The sequence below is a fragment of the Melanostigma gelatinosum genome (assembly GCF_949748355.1).
Source record: "Melanostigma gelatinosum genome assembly, chromosome: 6".
Lineage (NCBI taxonomy): Eukaryota > Metazoa > Chordata > Actinopteri > Perciformes > Zoarcidae > Melanostigma > Melanostigma gelatinosum.
Window position 1 is genome coordinate 9,644,645 of NC_136639.1, and position 19,952 is coordinate 9,664,596.

Consider the following 19,952-nt stretch of genomic DNA (forward strand, 5'->3'; position numbering starts at 1 on the left):
TATATAATAGTAAAACACTGACAGGGACGATGCTTCTGCAAAATTAGTACTTTTATTACTATTGTTTGTCCAATTACCCCTTTCTGTTTTTCACTTCAGTGGGAGAAATCTAGTGTGTGTTGGGCTTGAACGAGTGCACTGAAGTCAGGTTGAATGTGTGAGGTGGAGATGTGACATATATCTCTATATATATATATATATATATACATATATATATATATATATATATATCATATATGTGTGTGTGTGTGTGTGTCGTTCTGGAGAGCATTTAACAACACATTTTATCGTTTGATTTCGGAATAGTTAGCCCTGCTTGCGACATGACTTGATGGATGGCAACGTCAAACTGTTGGTGAGGTCTGTCCAGACTGAAATATCTCAACAGCGATTTGATGGATTGTCATGAAATTGTGTGCATTCGTGGTTTCCTGAAGATGAACCCTAACAACAAATATTAACATTCTAACTTGCTAAACTAAGATTTTGAACATCAGCATGTTAGTCTCTTCGTTGTGAGCTGGGTAGCGTTGAGATCACCGCACAGCTGTGCATGAGCTGCAGTCTAACAACGCTTCTAGCACAGCTGTGCACTTTATTGCTGGAACGCTCAACCCTTGTTATCAGTAACACATCGAGTTGATTATTGACATCAGCGATTTTCACCGAGTGTGAGATTTTCAGTATCTAGAGAGGGTTTCCATCAAAACAGACTTTTAATTAACACAAAACCGGTTTCAGCTGATTCACCATTGCCAGAACAAAAATGGCCTCGAACACAAAAGAGAAGAGAAGTTTAATAACCCATTAAATATTCATCATGGTTTATGTGTGGCTGCAGGAGCCGAGGACCACTAGAGATTGTGTGATGGGAAAGGGTGAATTAGTTTGATTTATCTCAGTGGTCTTTTTCATTTTTACCCAAATTAGTTGGGTAAAGATGAGTCCTCAAACTCCATTTTATAATTTCCACAGTTCTTTGTTACAATACAATACAGTACAGTGCATGTACGGACTCACCTGATTTGTTTATAACAGACAAGTTCATTTGATCTTGAGCTTAAGTGAAGGACCAGGTTATTGTGCAATATCAAGTGCATATCAGAGTTAATGATGTTGTCAATCAGTGCTGACCTCAATTTAAAATGGAGGTTTGGAGGTCAACGAAGCGATGACTTTCATTTATTTTTCCTTGGCGGCAAAATGTTTTCTCAGTGATCTACTAGCGACTATCACTCGTCTTTAGGCCTGCGAGAGTCTGTAATGATCAGTCAGAGACACAAGTAGCAGTATATATTGTGTTAATAAGTACATCTAACCCAGAGTGAAATTCAATATTGTCTGTGTTGAAGCGTGGAAGAAGAACATCATATTTTCCGCCTGTGCCAGATTACCGTAACCTATTAGCAAGCTGGGGCATGTTCTATTAGTACATCATAATGAGAATCATGAAAACGGGAAAACATCGACTGGATGGAAGAATAGATGCTAAGATTTATTATTATGAGACAATAGAATTGCCATATTCATTTTAAACAAACCATGCTAGATGACAGGCACAGATCTTGTTTTGCCTCTTGTGTTGTTAAATGCATTCCACCTACTCATCAGAGCAGACATCACATCTGCCAAAAGTCAGACTCATTAATATAGCAGTGTGTTTATTTGGGTGCGATCTCACCCAACGCACAGAACCAACCTGAGAGGTGCTTATCACCAAAGATAGGTCTGAGGTCTGATTACGTGCATTTGTGCTGATGAATCCCACTGCAATATTTTAACTCGGCATGAAATCACAGCCTTGGCTGGAACGAAATGGGCAACATGTCCACATCCCAACTGGTCACATGCTGTCGCTTTGTCAGACCCCTTGGCATCACTTTCTAAAGCCCTGGGTGGCCCAGCATACTGTCGCAGTAAACACGCGGTCAACGTGTGAATTCAAACAAAAACGCCTTCTTAGGTCTGTGCAACAAAACCACTTCGTTAGATGTAGGAAAAACATCATGTTTTGGCTTAAAATAGGTTTGTAAACTAATTGAAATATAAACAAGGTAATATAAGTACTGAAAACACGTCACAAACATCACCAATGTAACTTCAAAACAATGTTAATTCCTTGCTAGACTTAAGCGTTGCAGTCTCTATTGTATAGTAAGTCTGTTACCCTTGCTGGCATATACCAACCCCCTAATGCCAATATCATTTTATTTTAACATGTTTTATGGCAAACTAAAATCCTTACTGAATGTACTTACTGTATTAGGGGATTTTAATATGCATTGGGCTGAGAAAACAAACTGGAAAAAAAAAAGTCTTTGTAATCTCATTCAAATAATTCAAGGCCCAACCAGGGTTACCCCATCATCACAGATAGATGTCATTTTTTACTAATAAACCTGAAAGAATAATCTGCTTTTAATCTGCTAACAGGTATATCAGATCATAATCTAGCTTTAACTGTAAGAAATCTAAATAAACATTGATTTCCATAATGACAAGAGGGTAAACGTTTGTTTTTTGTTTACACCACAAAAAGTCCATTTGAGGATAAATTCCTCAAGACGTTCAGCAGCCTGACATAGAAAGACATCTAATATCATGATGGACAGAAGCAGTGAGACTAAAAATGAATTTTGCAAAAAGGTCTCACACTCTCGTAAAAAATATAGAATCTAGCACGGTTAAATGAGCATCTTTGGAGGTTAATGAAGCTGAGAGACATGAAGGCAGTTCTTGGTTTACCACAAGAGAATATTTTAGGAGTTCAGTTTAGTTAAAAAGTGGGTAATAAAGGAACAATCAAGAGCGATAAGAGATAGATATATCAAATTGCTACAATCTTTAATTAATTCTTTGTAGATTGAGTACACGGTTTGGCCAATCATGTTGGTGTAAGATCAAGAGTTCTTGAACCAGCAAATCATGAATTTCCTCTTTTCACAATTGAAAATGTCTCTGAATCTGCTGTAATAAAATAACTCAATTGCCTAAAAGGGCCTACGACTAAGGATGTCTTTGATATTGATGCATGATTTGTTGGAAGTTATAAATCCATATTATGTAAGCCTTTTACCCATCTGACAAGTAACAAACTCATGTGGTCCGTTTTCTTGGAAGGCTGCAGTGGTGACCCGTCTTTAAATCAGTCAAATCCAATCAAATTATTGACCCATTATATCCTCTCAATAGATTCTAAATTTGTGATCAGTTTGTCTCTCATTTAAATGAAAGTGAATTTACTCAATTAGGTTTCTGAAAGGATCATTTGTAAGAAACAGCAAATAGCTTTTTTATTGAACATGTAAAAAGTCATCTTGATAATGGTGTTGTTGTTGGAACTAGTTTTTCGATTTTAAGAAGGCATTTAACAAAGTTAATTATGACAGTTTAAAAACTCTAAATTGAATTTATCTTTCAATGACTTATATGGACGCCTTCTTAAATAAGTGGAAACAATGTACTAGAGCAGTGGTTCTCAACTGGTCTGGCTGCGGGACCCATATATATATATACCATTTACATCATTATATATATCTATATTCAAGACGTCTAGTAGTAGTAACGTCTCTGTGTAGTAAACTGTCAAATCAAATAAAGAAAGCACACATTATATTTTAACAAATATTATTCTCATTTTTCAAATTGAACTGGATGGATTATAAATACATAGAAATACATGGATACATGTTCTTCTCATTTCAAGTAAAATAATGGCTGGATTAAAAATAAATTATGTAATGAAATTCTATTTAGAAAAAATATTTTCACTGAATTGCCCTGCAGCTTTAAATTCAGTTCATTCAGGGTGAAGTGAAAAATCCACAATATTATATTTTTCTCATCTTCCAAAAAGAGAAATAGTGTTTGAAGAATTCACCTCTATGAGTCTGTCCAGTCAGAGTCTAATGACTCTGGTCTCTCTGGACATTTCTCTCTTTTGGAGCTCTTCCTATGATTTGACTTTCACAACCCACACCACAAGTGCCGTAAATGCTGGAATAATTCCGCTGCATAAAAAATGCCCTTCAAAATAAAATCACTTTTATTTTTTTTTGTGTCAGGCAAAGGCCCGCGACCCACTGAAAACGGCTCCGTTTTTTCCCCACTTTTGGGTCGCGACCCACCAGTTGAGAATCACTGTACTAGAGGGTTCTAAGTGTTCCTCATTTGCTAGTTGTAAAGTAGGGGTCCCTCAAGGGTCTATTTTAGGACCAATATGATTGATTATGTATATAATTAAAAATCTAGGCATCATAATTGACGCAAACCTGTCTTTAGGGTCATCAAGCAATGCTAAGTGTATTCTGAATAACTTTCGGGCATCAGTTGTCTCGGTCCGCTGCACAGTTTTTTGTGCACACAATAATGGTTCCCCATCTGTGTCATTGCATAACAACCTGCAGTCACAGGTTTGACGACACTCAAGCTTGTGTCCTCACTCTATAAACAAATCCTAAAACAATTTGATGAAAAGCCAAGGGATCATCATGACTGTAATATAGTGAAAAAAATAAAATAATAATTAAATTAGTTTTAATAGTGCACTGTCCCTGCAAAAACAATCAAATGAATGAACGTTTCACCACTAATAATGGTGTAATGGGCCTCTATTGCAGTCTACACAGACGCTAAAGGGTAACTTGCGTTGTCTGAAGCTGAGGGGCGTGAAAAAGCGTCGGTATCTAAAGCCCTGGGAAGGAGAACTGGCTGAAAATGGAAACTGTGTAAATTCAGTTTTTGATACATTTCGCTAAATCTATCTTTGGCACATCTAGAGACTTGTACATAGTTAGTATAGAGTCACTATTTTTTCCAAGCAAACTGAGCCTATCCAAGAAATATTCATACAGCTCCCTGTTCCACCACGAGTATATGTTGCTTTTACACTTTGGTTTTTGCAGATATTTAATTTAAACAAGACATGACTTTGAAGTGAACTTTAGAGGAGCTGTTCGTATATTGTTGTTACTGTTACGTCCAGTGATGTTTCCTCTGAACTCTTATTGAAAGAGAGCTGTCTCTCTGTATGTTGCAGGTCTGCTATGCCCCTCCTGATCGACCACACCAGAGTGTCTGAACACCCACACCTGCATCTCATTCAACAATCAGTGGATCTCCCAAAAACAGTGTTCGTTCTTGGCCCATGAGCTGTGTGTTTCCAGTGCTGCTGTTAATGAGTTTATTGGGTAAAAGACTTGGTGACTTTATTAAGGAAGCCTTGTAGCCTTGATTCAATAGAATTGAGGTTTTATTTAATCAGTTTGTGTGGGTTCTTTTGGAGATCCTTGATCCTTGATTTTTGCGTCAGTTTCTGTTCATTTTCTTTCTAAAAAGAATGAATTATTTCACACACACACACACACACTCACACCTTTTCTAGTTTCTGTGCTAAGTGAACAGCAGCAGCTTCATATTTCACATACATAAGTGCATTAATGGCCTGTTGCTCTCCTGAGTAGTTTATTTGGCTTGACTGCAGACAAAAAATATGAACGTGAAACTTGCTTTTGAAAAAAAAAGTAAAATTTCCATAATTATACATGACACAATGTCACAAAACACATTGAGCCACTGTTATCATGGACAGAAATGTATTAGTGAGTTTAGTATGGTTTTTTTTTCATTTCATTACCGATGACAAGTAATACATTACACTAAAAAATGTTTTGTAAGGGCTGTTACAGCCAATTTGCTTAAAAGGCGGTATCTCCCTCCATTTTACTGCAGTTGGGTTTGAACGGCCAAGACCAAAGTCCATTTTTCACAAAATCATCAGGTATGATACAAGATAAGTGGTCGACTTCTGTGGACCCATGGATCATTGCCATCCTCAGTTGCAGTAAATTTCCAATTCCACCAAACAAGACGATGACCAAGAAAAATGAGGATTAATGGCAAAAGATATTGCTTCTTGTGGAGTTACTAAAAACACCGATTATTTTTGTTATACAGCATGTGTGTTACCTTTCAGCGCTGCATGGTGTGTTGTTTTATCATAAATTACATCAATATACAACATACAAACTGACGTCTCAAAGAAATGACGCACCCTTTTTTTGAGAGGCCGTTCAACTTATGTAGCTAACCTTTCTTTGGCAAGTGAACAACAAATATTGAAAGCTGTCAAACATCCTTCGTATGATGGAAGCCTGCCTGCTGTGCATTTACACACAGATGAAGCACAAGCTGCCATCTTGGCAAGCCGAGGCAGAATATTTTGATCGCTCATCATCTTTCTTTCTTTCTTCGTGACATTTCAAAGACGGGGCTCATATTCTAGAGCCTAAAAATTAAGCAAATGTTTGTTGAATAAAATGTACCCACAGCTGCAGGATTTGTAATAGGCAAACACTGATTCGATCCATAGGAGCCTTTAGTTTTGACTATAACCGGGAGCAGGATGCGGGGTGCCACATTTCAGGAAAAATAAAAACAACTTAATGCATAATTAAGGCTTGTGCTGGCTTAAAGTGTTACTTTAAAAACTAGTTTGCTCATCAGAGTGTTAACATTACAATGATCCTGACCCTTTCACTTGTAAGAATTAGTTAAAAAGTGTCGTGATTTTTGGTCGAGCAGTTAAGAGAGCATTTCTATCAGTCAGTTAGATGCAGCAGCAGTGGCGCACCTTCCTTTCTACTCTCTTCATCTGCTCTCTCACAGCCCACTTTAATAATCTATGAGCAGGATCTGCTAAATTTATTCAGTCTTGCAAATTCGGCCCAAGTACAGGAATCTCCTTTGGCTGAGACGGTGGGCTTTTCACTGTAATATTTTCTGAACTAACTTTGCAAGAGATGATCCGTGGGTGGACGTTCACCACTGCAGCTGCTCTGTGAGCACAGAAGTGGATGGCATTCAAGGGAGAGAGGGCTTTTAATAATGTGCCACAGGAAGACCGTGGAACCACACAGTTCAAAGTGTTCATCGAAATGCATTCTCGCAGAGTTCAGTTTGCAGTTCCGAAGCCAACTTGCTGAGCTGTGCTGAGGAAATCTATAGAAACAAATTTACTCCAAGTTGGTCTGGGCATGTGCAGAAGATAACGGGCTTCAATTACAAAGCTCTTTCTCCTAATTGAAAATGCAGCTAATAGCCTAAGTGCTTGCTATCTGAGATAGCTAAAATAATGTGCAGGGGGCTCACTATGGGGGCATTTGCTTTTGATTGTTGGTTTTGAACCCTGGAGCAGCCTTTTTTCACACATACAGTATCTCCATCACTTGCATCTTTCTTGACACTCTCCACTGTGTACCATTCAATATTCGGCTTCTTGCAATGCGACCAATACTGAATTATGATGCAAGTTACATGGCTTTTAAACATTATACTGCATTAGATCAAATAATGCAGCTGTTTGAAAGTATAAACACACCATTCTAACTGGCATACAAATCTGGTGGTTTGGACAATCCTCTGCTGTAGCATGTGTTCTGACATTACAGTGCAGTGTTTGTCACAAAATTTAACACACACACATAGACAGAAAAAAAAATCCCATTACAGTTTTAACAACTAAGGCTGCTCCCTTGAGCTGTAGAGGGCAAGAAATAACAAAGCTGAGGGAAGTCTCGGCTCCTTACCTCTGATGGGCTATTAGTTATTCTAGCTTGCAAAAGCCCCATTAGGTCTGCCATTTAATGCTCCCGTGCCACATTCTCACATGAAGGCTACAAGATTGATGAGGCGACCACCTCACCTCCAGCTTCCTGTGTGTTTGACAAAATGCCCTGCCGCAGATAATCGGACAAAGACCTGATTTAGCTACCTGTGTACCTCGTAGTATTTGACAATACTAAAAACAATGAAACATATTTGTGTGGGCCTCTCCAGTGACTTCAGTAAAGGACACTACAAGAATGTAAGTGGTGCTGCAGTGCAATCTACTGACTTAAGACATGTTATGAAATGATTGATAGGGTCCAAGTGGAATATAGAAAATGAGCTGTGCGGGAGTGTGAGAGAAAACTTCGTCTCTGAGCAGTCTCTCACAGAAAGATGTCTCCTGTACTTCACAGCAGGTTAGTCCGACAGAATGTGCGGCTACGATTCCAGGAGAATGACGTCTTTCCCAGCACAGCATGTCCTGTTACTCACATTTAACCATGCTAGCAAATAAAATGAAGAAGATGCTGGACAAAGAGAGACAGATGCATAGCATTAGGGGGCTAAAAGACTACACAGGCAAAAAGTGCCTAATTAGGCATGAGCAAACTGATTAGTCCGAGGCTCAATCCCTCAGTGTCGTATCACTGCTTCAGAGTCAGCCATGTGAAGGAGTCTGGGATGAAAATTTCAATTTAAACTTTTTGGACAAAAGTCTCACTGGTGTAGCCGAATAGTTTCTTTATCTTTCTGAGATTACACAAAAGCAGTATAATGAAGTTTGTTGCTGCAGAAGTACACTAAAGCCGGACAGAAATCAAGCCCAAATGAATAATTTATCTTTTCTTTGGCTGCAGGCTTTTATATTGTTCTCCACCCTGCGGTGAATGTTTGAACTTTGTAAATTAAACTCCTGACTAAAATTCTAAGTGCATGATTGCTAGAGGCAGGAAATGAGAATGGGACATATAATCAGCTGGTACACAGTAAATTTGTCGGAGTAAATTTTACTCAAATTGAATAAAATTTTACTCAATAAAATACAACATTTGGTCCCAGTCTATATAGAGTAAAATCTACTCTTGCCTCAGAGTTAATGATTCAGAGTATTTTTTACTCTATTCAGTGTTTGTATTTAACTCTAGATGATGATAATTTACTCTATGTAGCATAAAATGAAAACAACTCTACTGCCATTTTACTCAACTTAGAACTATTCCACTCCACATAGAACTACATTCCACTCCACATAGAACTACATTCCACTCCATATAGAACTACATTCCACTCCACATAGAACTACATTCCACTCCATATAGAACTACATTCCACTCCATATAGAACTATATTCCACTCCATATAGAACTACATTCCACTCCATATAGAACTATATTCCACTCCATATAGAACTATATTCCACTCCATATAGAACTAAATTACACTCCATAGAGAACTAAATTATGATTAAAACCTGAGAGAACTTACTCTGGAAGGTTATCATTAAACCCAACAAGTTAAATAAATCAGATATCAGTATTTACCAAAGCACAATTTATTATTTTGTATTACAAATGTGCAATGTATCCATACATATTTTACAGAATACATTTTGGACCTTTGGAACACTTTGGCCTTTTCACTATGACATCATAGGAAACAGTATGGCACAATAAACAAACTTGCATCATCACACCTGTATGACATTTGTACATCAAATGCTTTATAACAGAAAATCTCTTTCACATCAACTACATGAGGTCCGTCTTTTGTGCACACAACTTTATATGCATTAAAATGCTCATCAAGACACACTGTTTGCAGGGCAAATGTAACAAACAATAACCTCTCATCTTTCAGAACTACATGGTGGATTTTGTGAAAAACTGGCATCTCACAATGAACCTTCAGACAAACGACTAAACCCGTCCGATACATATTTCCATGGTGTTTGGCCCATCTAATATTTAAAACCTTGGTGTCAATTGGTACCTGAATAGTCTCAGCTATCTCATAGCCCCAGTCTAGCACATTTAAAGCTACCATATTACCTGGACCAATTATCACTTCATTGGGATCAAATGTCTGCCACCTGTATGCTATTTGATTTTGGTGTTTCTTGGCCAAAGTTTTAGTGATATTTTTGAAGCTTTTTAATTGTTTCTTAAAGAAATGATGCTTTGCTTCATAGCGCATGCACCAACTATGCAAAAGTGGTCCAATTTTAAGAATACACATAGGGTAATGCACCATAAAATGATGTTTTGGTAGCAGCCTTTTGTTTGGAAACAAATGCTTGAACAACCTGTGGTGTTCCACGATTAAGTGTTTCAAAAAAATAGTAATACCCTTTGATAACTTTGGTGAAAATACAATGTTTACAATTTGAAGCAAAAGCAGTAGCAAATACCAGTGTTGATCATTTGGACAAACCAAGTCTCCAAAGATAAGTGGTAGATTGCGAAGTAAACACCAGGATTGGATTGCATTCAACCCCAAGTCATTTGAGTCCTCCCTTAACTTAACTGTAGGAGGTTTGTTGTTTTGCTCCATATAGCCATAGTTAAAACTCCTAATTCTACAGTCTATTTCTTTTAATGTTGTGTACTTATCTTTCAAGTGCAGTAATAGAAGTTTCATTTCATATTGTGCCACTCCCTCCAAGATATCGTGCATAATATCGACAGAGAAGTTTTCACATGTATTGAAATATTGCAAGGAATTTAGAATGCAAGAACGTTTAACGCCCATCACATAGGGAAGAGTGGGATTTGTCTCCATCATTTGGCAATGTTCCGCATGAAGTGCGCGAGTTCGCAAAACTATCTTGGGTGAATCTTCATTAAACTCAGTCTGAAAGTCTTCTTTCTCAGCAAGACAGAAGCGGCAACAATATCTGGCACTGAATGATTCAACAAAACCAAACAAACTGTGAAGACCAAGGTTGTCACCTGTAACTTGGACAATAGTTCCATACACTGGCTGATCATACAAGGGGACCCGAATTCCATCCTTCTCAAGTATTTTAATATCCTGCATAAGTGGATCAAGTATTTTAGAAAAGCCATATGTTTTAACATCTTGGGCATGAAATAAAGCGACCAAATGAATATTAAGCAGATTTGAGTTGTACTTGGGAGAAAAATTCCGCAAGGTGAAATAGAGTGCACCTAATTTATGTATTCCCCGTTTTGAGCCTAAAGGATTTGCAGTTTCAAAATCATCATAAAAAAGCTGAATCAGAATGGCATGCTTCTGTTTTGAAAATAGATCATGACTCTTGAAAAGATCTCCATCGCACAAGTCATGAAGATTTTCTCCTGAACTTGAAGTCTGCATCATCTCTTTTATGTTAGGATGTTGATAAATAAATTGTAAAGTTTTCAAAATAGGGATGTAAACTAATTTATCAGTGACAACAACCTGATCATAAGTTCCAGTGGTGCGATTGCGTAGGGTATCAAATCTTGTACCAAGAACATATTCAACTAAGTCTACCCTTCCCCACTTCTCTGTAAAATACTGCCTTCTTTTACTCTCAGAATTTAATACACCATAGGGATTTTCCATTTTTTCGAAACACTGATCAATTTTGCTCTCAATGTCGCTTTTGATAGGCTCCTGTAAAGATAGACACTTCTTCACAGATTCTTTTGCTTGATTATGGATATCGTCAACAATCTCTTCCATCGAAATTACCAAAGAGTTAACAGTTGTTTCACTTACGCCTGCCACTTTAAGTTCGGCTACTGTTGCAGCGCAGCTGTCTACAAGACTCCTTTTGAGAAGGACTGAGTCAGAAGGTGAACTTCTTGCTGGCAAGTCATCAAAATTACTTGCTGCTAAATCTTCAGATGTAGATGGGCCTTCACCAGGATCAGAACAAGGTTCATGTGCTTTATTTAGATGCTTTCGAAACCCAGAAAAAGTGCCATAAACTAGTGAACAACCAGCCTGACCACATTTAAGACGAAGGGTCTTTCCTGAACAAAGTCCGTGGATCAACTTCAAGTGTTTTGTCAGGGAATTGGTGTTTGCCTGGGGGATTTTGCAAATAAAACAAAACATCTTCGTATCAACTCAATGCAGCATCCGAGCCCTCAACTCTGCAACCCTTGGATTCACCTTAGTGGTATCAACATCGATTTCAAAGATCGTGGTTTGCAAGAAGTTGTACACATTTACCAGATCCTGGTTGTACGAAGTACCAAAGACAAAATGAGCTTTGAAAAGCTCATCAAAACAGGCAAGTGTGTCTGGTGACTTACAAGGTATTGCATGCTTGTCAATCACAATGAAGTATTTGTGAATCAGACTCTTCTGGGTCCCCACAGCTAGCAGGTATGGTTGAAGGCTTTCCACGATGCCGTCCAGATGCCCCTGGATGCTCATCCCAGTCTGTGACAGAAAAAATAATGAATTAGTCAGCTATAAAATTAGTCAGTTTAAGGAAATGTCTTAATTGACCATAATCTTAAAAAGAGGATTGAAAGGTTTAGAAAAGGGGACAGAACAGTGACGATTTTCCAGTTTAATTGAACTGTAACCTCACCTTAATGAATTTCACAAGACGGTCACTGGCTTGTCTGGCTGAGAGTTTTCCTGGTCTCTTGCGGCCATGTGGTGATGGTGGTAGAAGGTGGACAAGAACCAAAATGGATGACATGTCACTGTCCCATCCTGGAAGTAAAAATTCATAAACAAGCATTTACTACAAGCGAACAGTCAATCCATTTTTCATTCAAAAACTATTCTCTCTTCCATAACTATGATCCTTAACTTTTAGCATACCATTTTCCACGTCTGTTGTGCATTCAGCATTTTGAACCAGGTCTTGAAGATCGGCTGTCTGTGTGAGGCCACGGCTTTGTTCGAGGACTTTCTGTTTGTAGATAGTAGGCCATCTCTCCAGGAACTTTGTAGTAGCAGCATCCCCAAACATCAGACCAAAGTCTTGGTCAATCTGCAGACAAGATAGAATTGGTCAAAACAGAACAGTAAACATTATGGTGTAGCACCATGGTCATGACAGATCTTACAACCCTACCCAGGCTATTGTAGAACAGAAATAATATTGTCATGACAGTGGCAGTAGAACGTTCACATACCAGTCCTGCCATGTCCAGGAATCTTGGAAACGCTGTGAATAGTTCAGAGGACTTCACTGGGTCATGAACCATGTCTTGGCGATAGGTAAAGGTCTGCTTCATCTTCTCCTTCACAGTTGCTTCATCAGCTGTATGCTTCATAAGCGCAATGGCCTCGCAGCACAGGCTTTCTGTGGTTAGCCCGTTTTCCACTCTGAATGAGTCTCTTTCTGCTTTTGGACCACCTGTAATAGTGGTGGCACTTTTATCAATTACTGGGTTAGTATATGATATTATGTCCTAAGATATAAGAAATAAGGCTTGGAAAACTCTGCAAGGATGGCCATGCAGGCACTTACGTCTCCAGAAGAAAAATAGGATATATATATATATATATATATATATATATATATATATATATATATATATATATATATATATATACATTATATGATTATTCCCTCATCATGCATTATGAATTAGACTTCACACATACCAGTTAGTGTTTGTGACTGACTGCAGGTCTTCTTTTTTCCCTCCGATGCTTCCTTCTGAACAAATTTCAGTCTCCATGCCAGATACCCACTCCCATCTTCTGCATTGTAATAATGCTCCTAAAGTAAAAAGGGTTATTCAGTTTGATTGAACAAGTTGAAATAGTTTAATCTTTCCCCAAAAACTATCATATTTCCTAGTATTGTGATGAGGCCTTTCTTTCTAATGACAGTTATTTTGAAAAACAGAGGTTATTGTATTACACGGTTAGTGTTGTGTCTTGTTAATGGGCTAACCCTTGCGGTGCGAAAGTAAACTGAGCTTTAACACCGCCAGAGTTCAACTTACGGGGAAGGCAGAGATGGTGGCCATTAGGGCTGTCACCTTTTCCAAAAATAACACTCGAACAAATATGAAATGACACGCAATACGTTAGAGCGCCCTCTGTTGGGTGACAAAGTAAACTACGTTAAACAGTCAGCTGTGGATATAGACTGTACATTTTTTATTCAAATGAGTCATTAGAGTTTGAATGTTAATTACATTCAAACAAATGTTCAAAAAGTGACAGCCCTTGTTGCCATGCAGTAATGTTTACAGATCTTTATTTGAAATAAAAACACTACCCATCTGTAAAACAGCAGTTGAAATATTTACATTCCAAGCAAGTGAAAAGTAAATAAGTTAGACGTTTTAATGTACTTACATAGCCTAACTTGCTCCTAGGATCGGCCAGGTATGGGTACAAGGTAGTGATGCCCCTTGCGTAGTCCTCTTTAACGCGCCTTGAAGGACTTGTCCTACACACAAACACACAGACTTTACTATATGTGCTCCAATCAAAAGTATTGATGTGTAAATTCCACCTGCTAAAAGAGGGGTGTTGTACTGTGTCAATTCAAGACACACATGTGTATTAGGAGTGCAGGTATGTAATAATAACAACATGACAACATACCCATGTTCACTTGTCATATGTGCGACCAATATCTTGACCATATCACGTCTTCTGGCATCCGTTAGGCTTTTTGTTCGGGCATACTCATTCATGATCCTCTCTCCTCCAGGTTTGTTCTTCAGGATGTCTTCAATCATCTAAGTGGGAAGAACAAAAATGAACACAATGAAACGTTTAAAACAATAATGACATCAAGTATTATCAAACAGAATGGCCACAATTTTACAACTTCAGTTATTCAGCCATTTACCATTCAACCTTGGCATTTTTTTTAAACCTTCAGAAAGGATGCAAGGGAAACTGCAGAGCTTACCTGAGCTAGATGACTTCCCTCATCTCTTTGTCTTGTAGCAGGACTATGCTGCAATATAGTGGTGTCGTCCGAGTCCCTCTCATTGTCTCCACTGAAGCTTGCAAAGGAGGAGCATGAAGGGGAGCTCAAAGAATCTAGAAATCATATTAACATTGAACTAATGTGATTAACAATGTGACTATAAGACAATATAAGTGCACACATCCATTATTAGAGGAATGCAAATATTTCACATTGTATCATGCCCACAACAGTTCCAGAAATTGTGGAAAGGGTGAGCAGAGATGATTTCAAAATATCTAAATAAGATTTTAAAAAACCCCAACTCAGATATATTAAATTGTCTTGCATATTCAAAACATGTTAGATTGACCAAGCCGTACAGATAAATATGAAGTTATAAGCTAATAAGTAACTAACCCTCAAGATTTGGGTCTTGGGGTAGACAAATCTCCAGCACACCAATGTCTTGTTTCTTTAGTAGAAACTCAAACACCTCCTCATCAACTTCGGTCTTTGATTCATCATAGACTTTTAAGTCCAAGGTTGGAAGGTCAAATTTCTTGGCAACTGTGAAGACAAAATACCAAGGGACAAGCTTAGTGATGAATCGGTTGTGTATTTGCAGAAAAACATAACAGACAGCAATCAGAAGGCCATCTTCACTTGAACATTGTAATCCCAAAACTGACAGTGTTCCATGCAGACCTTTGCTATTCCAGGGAAAAGACTTTCAGGTATGCAAAACATAGAGTGACATCCCAAGTGTATTGTTCCACAGGTTAGTGTGTGCAATATTTTTCACTCACCACAATCCAAAAATGATTTGAAGGTTAGTTGCCCCTCATAACAAATGTACTTCTGACGATCTCTGTACTTCACTCTTACAGCTTGCATCCTTCATGACAAAAACAATTAAATTAGTTTCATTATCAGAAACAGCTGACTGCCAACATTAGTAATACCACAGTAAGCCAACATTAGAAAGACATGATGCATGGACTAATAGTAGGTCTCCACAAGGGTAAACTATTTCATTATAAAAACGAGGGACATTTTAAGCACGTCTTTATTACGCTGTACTAAAGGGACCTGTTCATTCGCTTGAATCGCCAATTCGCGTCACTCCAGTCTCATAGTGGCTGTGCATAGACTTTGTATGTAATCTACTGCGTTTGGCGTGAACACATCATCAGAAATGTAACCAGTTGTCTCATCTTGAACAATGTCTACTTCACCTGGTTGTCTCCGACTTGGCCGTCTCTAGCATGCCACAGTGCAACAGATCAATCAGCTTATGCTGCGGAATTCTACCCGCACTTCGCGAGTGGCCCGTGCCAATGTCAAGCCCAGCTAGTTTTAGCAGTCAACAGAGTGAAGTGCATTTTTTCAAAGTATAACACACATGTTGCATCGACCAGGGTGCTGATGAACTGCAGCGAAACACAGTCCATCAACACAGCTCTTTTCAGAGTCAAATACACGTGTTGGCGGCAACAAACGCAGCTAGAAACAGTCCAACAGTCATTAACAGCTCTTTTCAGAGTCAAATACACGTGTTAGCGCAAACAAACGCAGCCGGAAACAGTTGCTTAAAACAGTCGTTAACAGCTCTTTTCAGAGTCAAATACACGTGTTAGCGCAAACAAACGCAGCCGGAAACAGTTGCTTAAAACAGTCGTTAACAGCTCTTTTCAGAGTAAAATACACGTGTTAGCGCCCACAAACGCAGCTAGAAACAGTCCGTTTAAAACGGTTTTTAACAGCTCTTTTCAGAGTAAAATACACAGGTTAGCGCCAACAAATGCAGCTTAAAACGGTCGTTAACAGCTCCTTTCTGAGTAAAATACACGTGTTGACGCCAACAAACTGCAAATTCTACATAGCCATTTTCACAGTAAAATGTACCTGTTGCACCAACTAACTGCAGCAAAAGACAGCCCCTCTACACAGAATAAAACACACATGCACCTGCTCAGTGAAGTCCGCTGGCTACTGATGATAGCTAATACTACTTTATTGAGACTTTAATCCAGGTGTGTCGACGTTAATATGTCCATAAACCACCAAATATTTTGCGAATTGATGTTAATGCGTTAGAAGCTAACGTTTGACTGTGACTAAGTTATGTGAAAACGTTAGAAGCTACCGTTAGCATCTGCTAACGCGAACAATCAGAAGCTACGGCTCATATCTGACAATGCAAATAGTGAAGTAACGTTAGGTTAGCTGCAATGTTGCTACACAATGTACCTTACACACATGAAGTTAACCAAAACGAATGACCTTACCTGACATGTTATTTCAAATGCCGTCTTCTGTTCCTCACTTCAGCCCTTCCGTTCCATAAAACGTCAGCTCATTCCAGTGTAGCGAGAGGTGTCATGGCGGCAGAAACGAAACTTAAGGAACCGTTGTGGGCGTGGTCACGCTGTTTTACTCCAATAGATTTTATTCTGAATATTTACTCACACTCTACTGGCTACTGGAAGTAATTACACTCCAAAATGATTAAATATGACTCCTTCAGTGGAAAATAATTGTAACTCCGGAAAAATTACTCTCCCGTTTTTCCTGTGTATGATAGTAAATATTAACATATTCAATACAGCACAAAACCAATTTCAAATCTCACAGGACTCGTGTATTTGCTACAGCTGTTGTAGCAAATACACAGGATAGGAAAGGACCCCCTGCACAGTGACTTGATCTTATCAATTTTGATCATTCTATTTTGGACAGCAAGCCATTTGTGAATAAATAACAGGCTGGCTGATAATACGTAGATTCATCAATGGGCTCTTTTATGTCAAGGATGAAAGATGAACCTACTTTGTGCATAATGCATATTTCTGTAAGTTCTCCAAGGAGAGGAGCTGCCACTGCACTTTCAGCTAATGCAAATCATATTTTAGCAATTAAACTGTATGATTCAGAACAACAGCTGGGTAATCATATGGAACCGAACAAACCCAGCATGTTGTAAAACAAGTCACCATGCACTGACCCTTGCTTTCTTATCCCAAAACAGACAAGAGCAGAGGAGAAAAAAAAAAGTTGTTTTCTCCGCAGATTGTTAGAAAATTTACCTCTCATGCCTCGCAGTGGAAATGGAATTTTGTCGGGCAACGGTCATACCTCGCATTCCCTGGAGCCTGAGATGGTGTATGTGTAAGGTCCTGTCCCATTAACCAGCACATCCATAGTCTCTGAGTGTGAAGGTTTGTAGTCCACATAGTACTCTTGCAGTGGTGAATTAAGGGAATGCTCAGTCTCCCGTGCCTTTTTCTGGCGCTTTTTAACCGCCGAGCGCTGCTGAAGCTGTTTGATGCTGCTGGGATAGCGCTTCCACGAGACATAGATTACCAGTAGAATTATAGCCACAGATAAGAGGAGTGCCATGCTACCAGCTATGATCTTGTGGAAGGACACATACTCAGTGTCTGGCAAATGGATGGTGGGGGAGGCCTCGGAAGGAGTAGGGGAGGCTGTCCTGTTCCAGACCAGCTTCTTATCCACCACAGACTGTGTGGGGAAAGGCAGCAGCTCAGATTCAAATGCAGAAGTGAGGGGCGATGTCGTTGAAGGGATGGGGGCCGGTGTCACTGTACAGATGTTATAAGTCTCCACCACATCTGTCACTTTCTCACCTTGTGCCTCCTTGGGGCCAGCACAGATCATTGCGGACTCCTTGTTACCTTTAAAGGCCTTGAGCCAGGCCACCAGGGGACATATGTTGTGGTTACAGTACCACAGATTACCAGCCAGACTGATGGAGGTGAGTGAAATCCAAGCCTCCACTGTCTGCTGAGACACATTGCTGAGCTTGTTGGAGTCCAGGTTGAGAGTCTGAAGATTAGGGAGGCATTGAAATGTACTTGGGTCCAACACTTGGAGATCATTTCCAGAGAGGTCCAGCTTTTGCAAGGAGGTCCACATCCACGGCAGGCCCTGGGTCAGCAGTTTGATACGGTTCCATTGCAAATAGAGCGCCCGCAGGTTAGACAGGCGAGGGAAATGAGCAAAGTTTATCTTTGAGAACTGGTTGTGCTCCAGATGAAGCTCGATGAGTTTAAGAAGTCCTGCAAAGGCGTTACGTGTGAGGCTCCGTAGCCTGTTATAGCCAATATCAAGAAACTCCAGGTTGCGACAGTCAAGGAAAACTCTCATTGGGACTGTTTTTAAAGAGTTTGACCTCAAATGTAAACTGAGTAGTTTCCGTAGACCCACAAACTGATTAGGCTGGAGAACCTGCAGTTTATTGTAGGAAAGGTCTAGATTACGTAGATTCGGAACGTCGTGAAAAGTGTTGTTTTTTATTTTCGTGATCTTATTCGAGCTGAGAATCAGTTCTTTGAGCCTTCGTATCCCATGAAAAGCCTGGCCGTCCACATCACTGATGTAATTGTGGTCGAGGTAGAGCCAAACAAGTTGACTCAGGCCAGCAAACTGGTGGTCTCTGAGGTTCATCAGGCTGTTGTAACGCAGGGAGAGGCCCTGCGTGCCGACAGACACATTGCTTGGCACGTCAAGGAAGGCATTGGATTCGCAGTATATTATTTTCCCATCACATCTACAGCTCTGGGGGCAGGGACGCTCACGGATGCCGCTCGGAGCAGCAAGCAGCCAGCCGGGCACCACCACTGTGAATACAAGCCATCTGAAAAGCACGAGATGTCCTGCAGACACACAGAAAAGTGATAGACTGAAGAGCATAAAACACCACGAATCAGGATGAATAAACACAGACGAGAAAAGAATGAAACCGAATGAAATAATAAATTGAACTGAATCTGTGAACCAAACGGTAAAACCCGGACTGTGTTCTGAGGCATTTGTGAACAGCAGGGGTTATTTGCAGCCTATTCCTCATTTGCATCCCTGTGTTCATATCAAATCTCGGTTCACACTTACATTCATTACAACAGCCAAAGTCATTTTCTTGAGACATTGGAAAGGAGATTGATAACCACATGCATCAGGTTTTATCCATCAAATAGTTGCTGAGAGAAAAAAACCTCCATCAGATCCCCCAGCCTGCAGTCATCACTCACAAACCGCAGGGGGCAAAGACACCAGCAACATTAGCTTTGGGTGAATTGTAACAACGAAAACGACTGAAGACTTTGCGCAGAAATGCAGAACATAAGTACCTTGCGGAACAGAGTACATACCCATATTTGCGCGGTGTCGGCTCCTCCTCATGGTTAGGACTCTCTGTTGCATGCGTCCCAGGTCCACATGTTAGAAGCACTCGGCGTTTTGTCCAAGTAGTTGGACACGCACCCAGGATGCCTGAATGCTCGGAAAATGTACGCGCTTTGCGCGACAGACAGATCTGCTTTGCGCACAGCCGCACACCTGTCGGAGATGTGAGTAGCTCCAAGATATGCTCATCCACCTCTGTCTATAGTTTCCTACGTTACCGCACAACATCAGCAGGATAATGCATATTTCAGCCCGCCAGCTTACAAAGCCCCTCGAAGGACGCACT

At 39.6% G+C, this 19,952-nt stretch overlaps 2 protein-coding genes across 2 annotated transcripts in view; both read right to left on the reverse strand.

Moving 5' to 3' along the window:
* Window positions 1–19,722, reverse strand: part of LOC306778693 (leucine-rich repeat transmembrane neuronal protein 4) — a gene marked incomplete at its 3' end in the record, with an annotated part of 48,016 nt that extends 28,294 nt beyond the window's left edge. The window contains exons 1-2 of the mRNA XM_079270331.1: window positions 19,633–19,722; window positions 17,597–19,137 (exon numbers count right to left, since the gene is read on the reverse strand). Of these exons, the coding sequence (XP_079126457.1) occupies window positions 17,597–19,137; window positions 19,633–19,684 (1,593 nt within the window). The 5' untranslated portion in view covers window positions 19,685–19,722. The remainder of the gene's footprint in view (window positions 1–17,596; window positions 19,138–19,632) is intronic.
* Window positions 8,667–17,009, reverse strand: LOC306778695 (uncharacterized protein). Its single transcript, XM_079270334.1, has 11 exons — window positions 16,750–17,009; window positions 15,268–15,356; window positions 14,879–15,028; window positions 14,459–14,592; window positions 14,146–14,282; window positions 13,894–13,987; window positions 13,189–13,306; window positions 12,714–12,937; window positions 12,397–12,568; window positions 12,158–12,285; window positions 8,667–12,003 (listed from the first exon to the last, which is right to left on the reverse strand). The coding sequence occupies exons 2-11, from the start codon at window positions 15,353–15,355 to the stop codon at window positions 11,686–11,688; spliced, it is 1,563 nt and encodes a 520-aa protein (XP_079126460.1). The 5' UTR covers window position 15,356; window positions 16,750–17,009; the 3' UTR covers window positions 8,667–11,685.
* Window positions 19,723–19,952: the final 230 nt, after the last annotated feature.

Coding starts and splice junctions, on each gene's coding strand:
- LOC306778695 (XM_079270334.1), bottom strand. CDS start 15,355: ATGCAAGCTGTAAGAGTGAAGTACAGAGATCGTCAGAAGTACATTTGT. Junction 13,988..14,145: donor CATATGACAAGTGAACATGG/GTATGTTGTCAT, acceptor GTTTGTGTGTAG/GACAAGTCCTTCAAGGCGCG. Junction 12,938..13,188: donor TCAGTCACAAACACTAACTG/GTATGTGTGAAG, acceptor CCACTATTACAG/GTGGTCCAAAAGCAGAAAGA.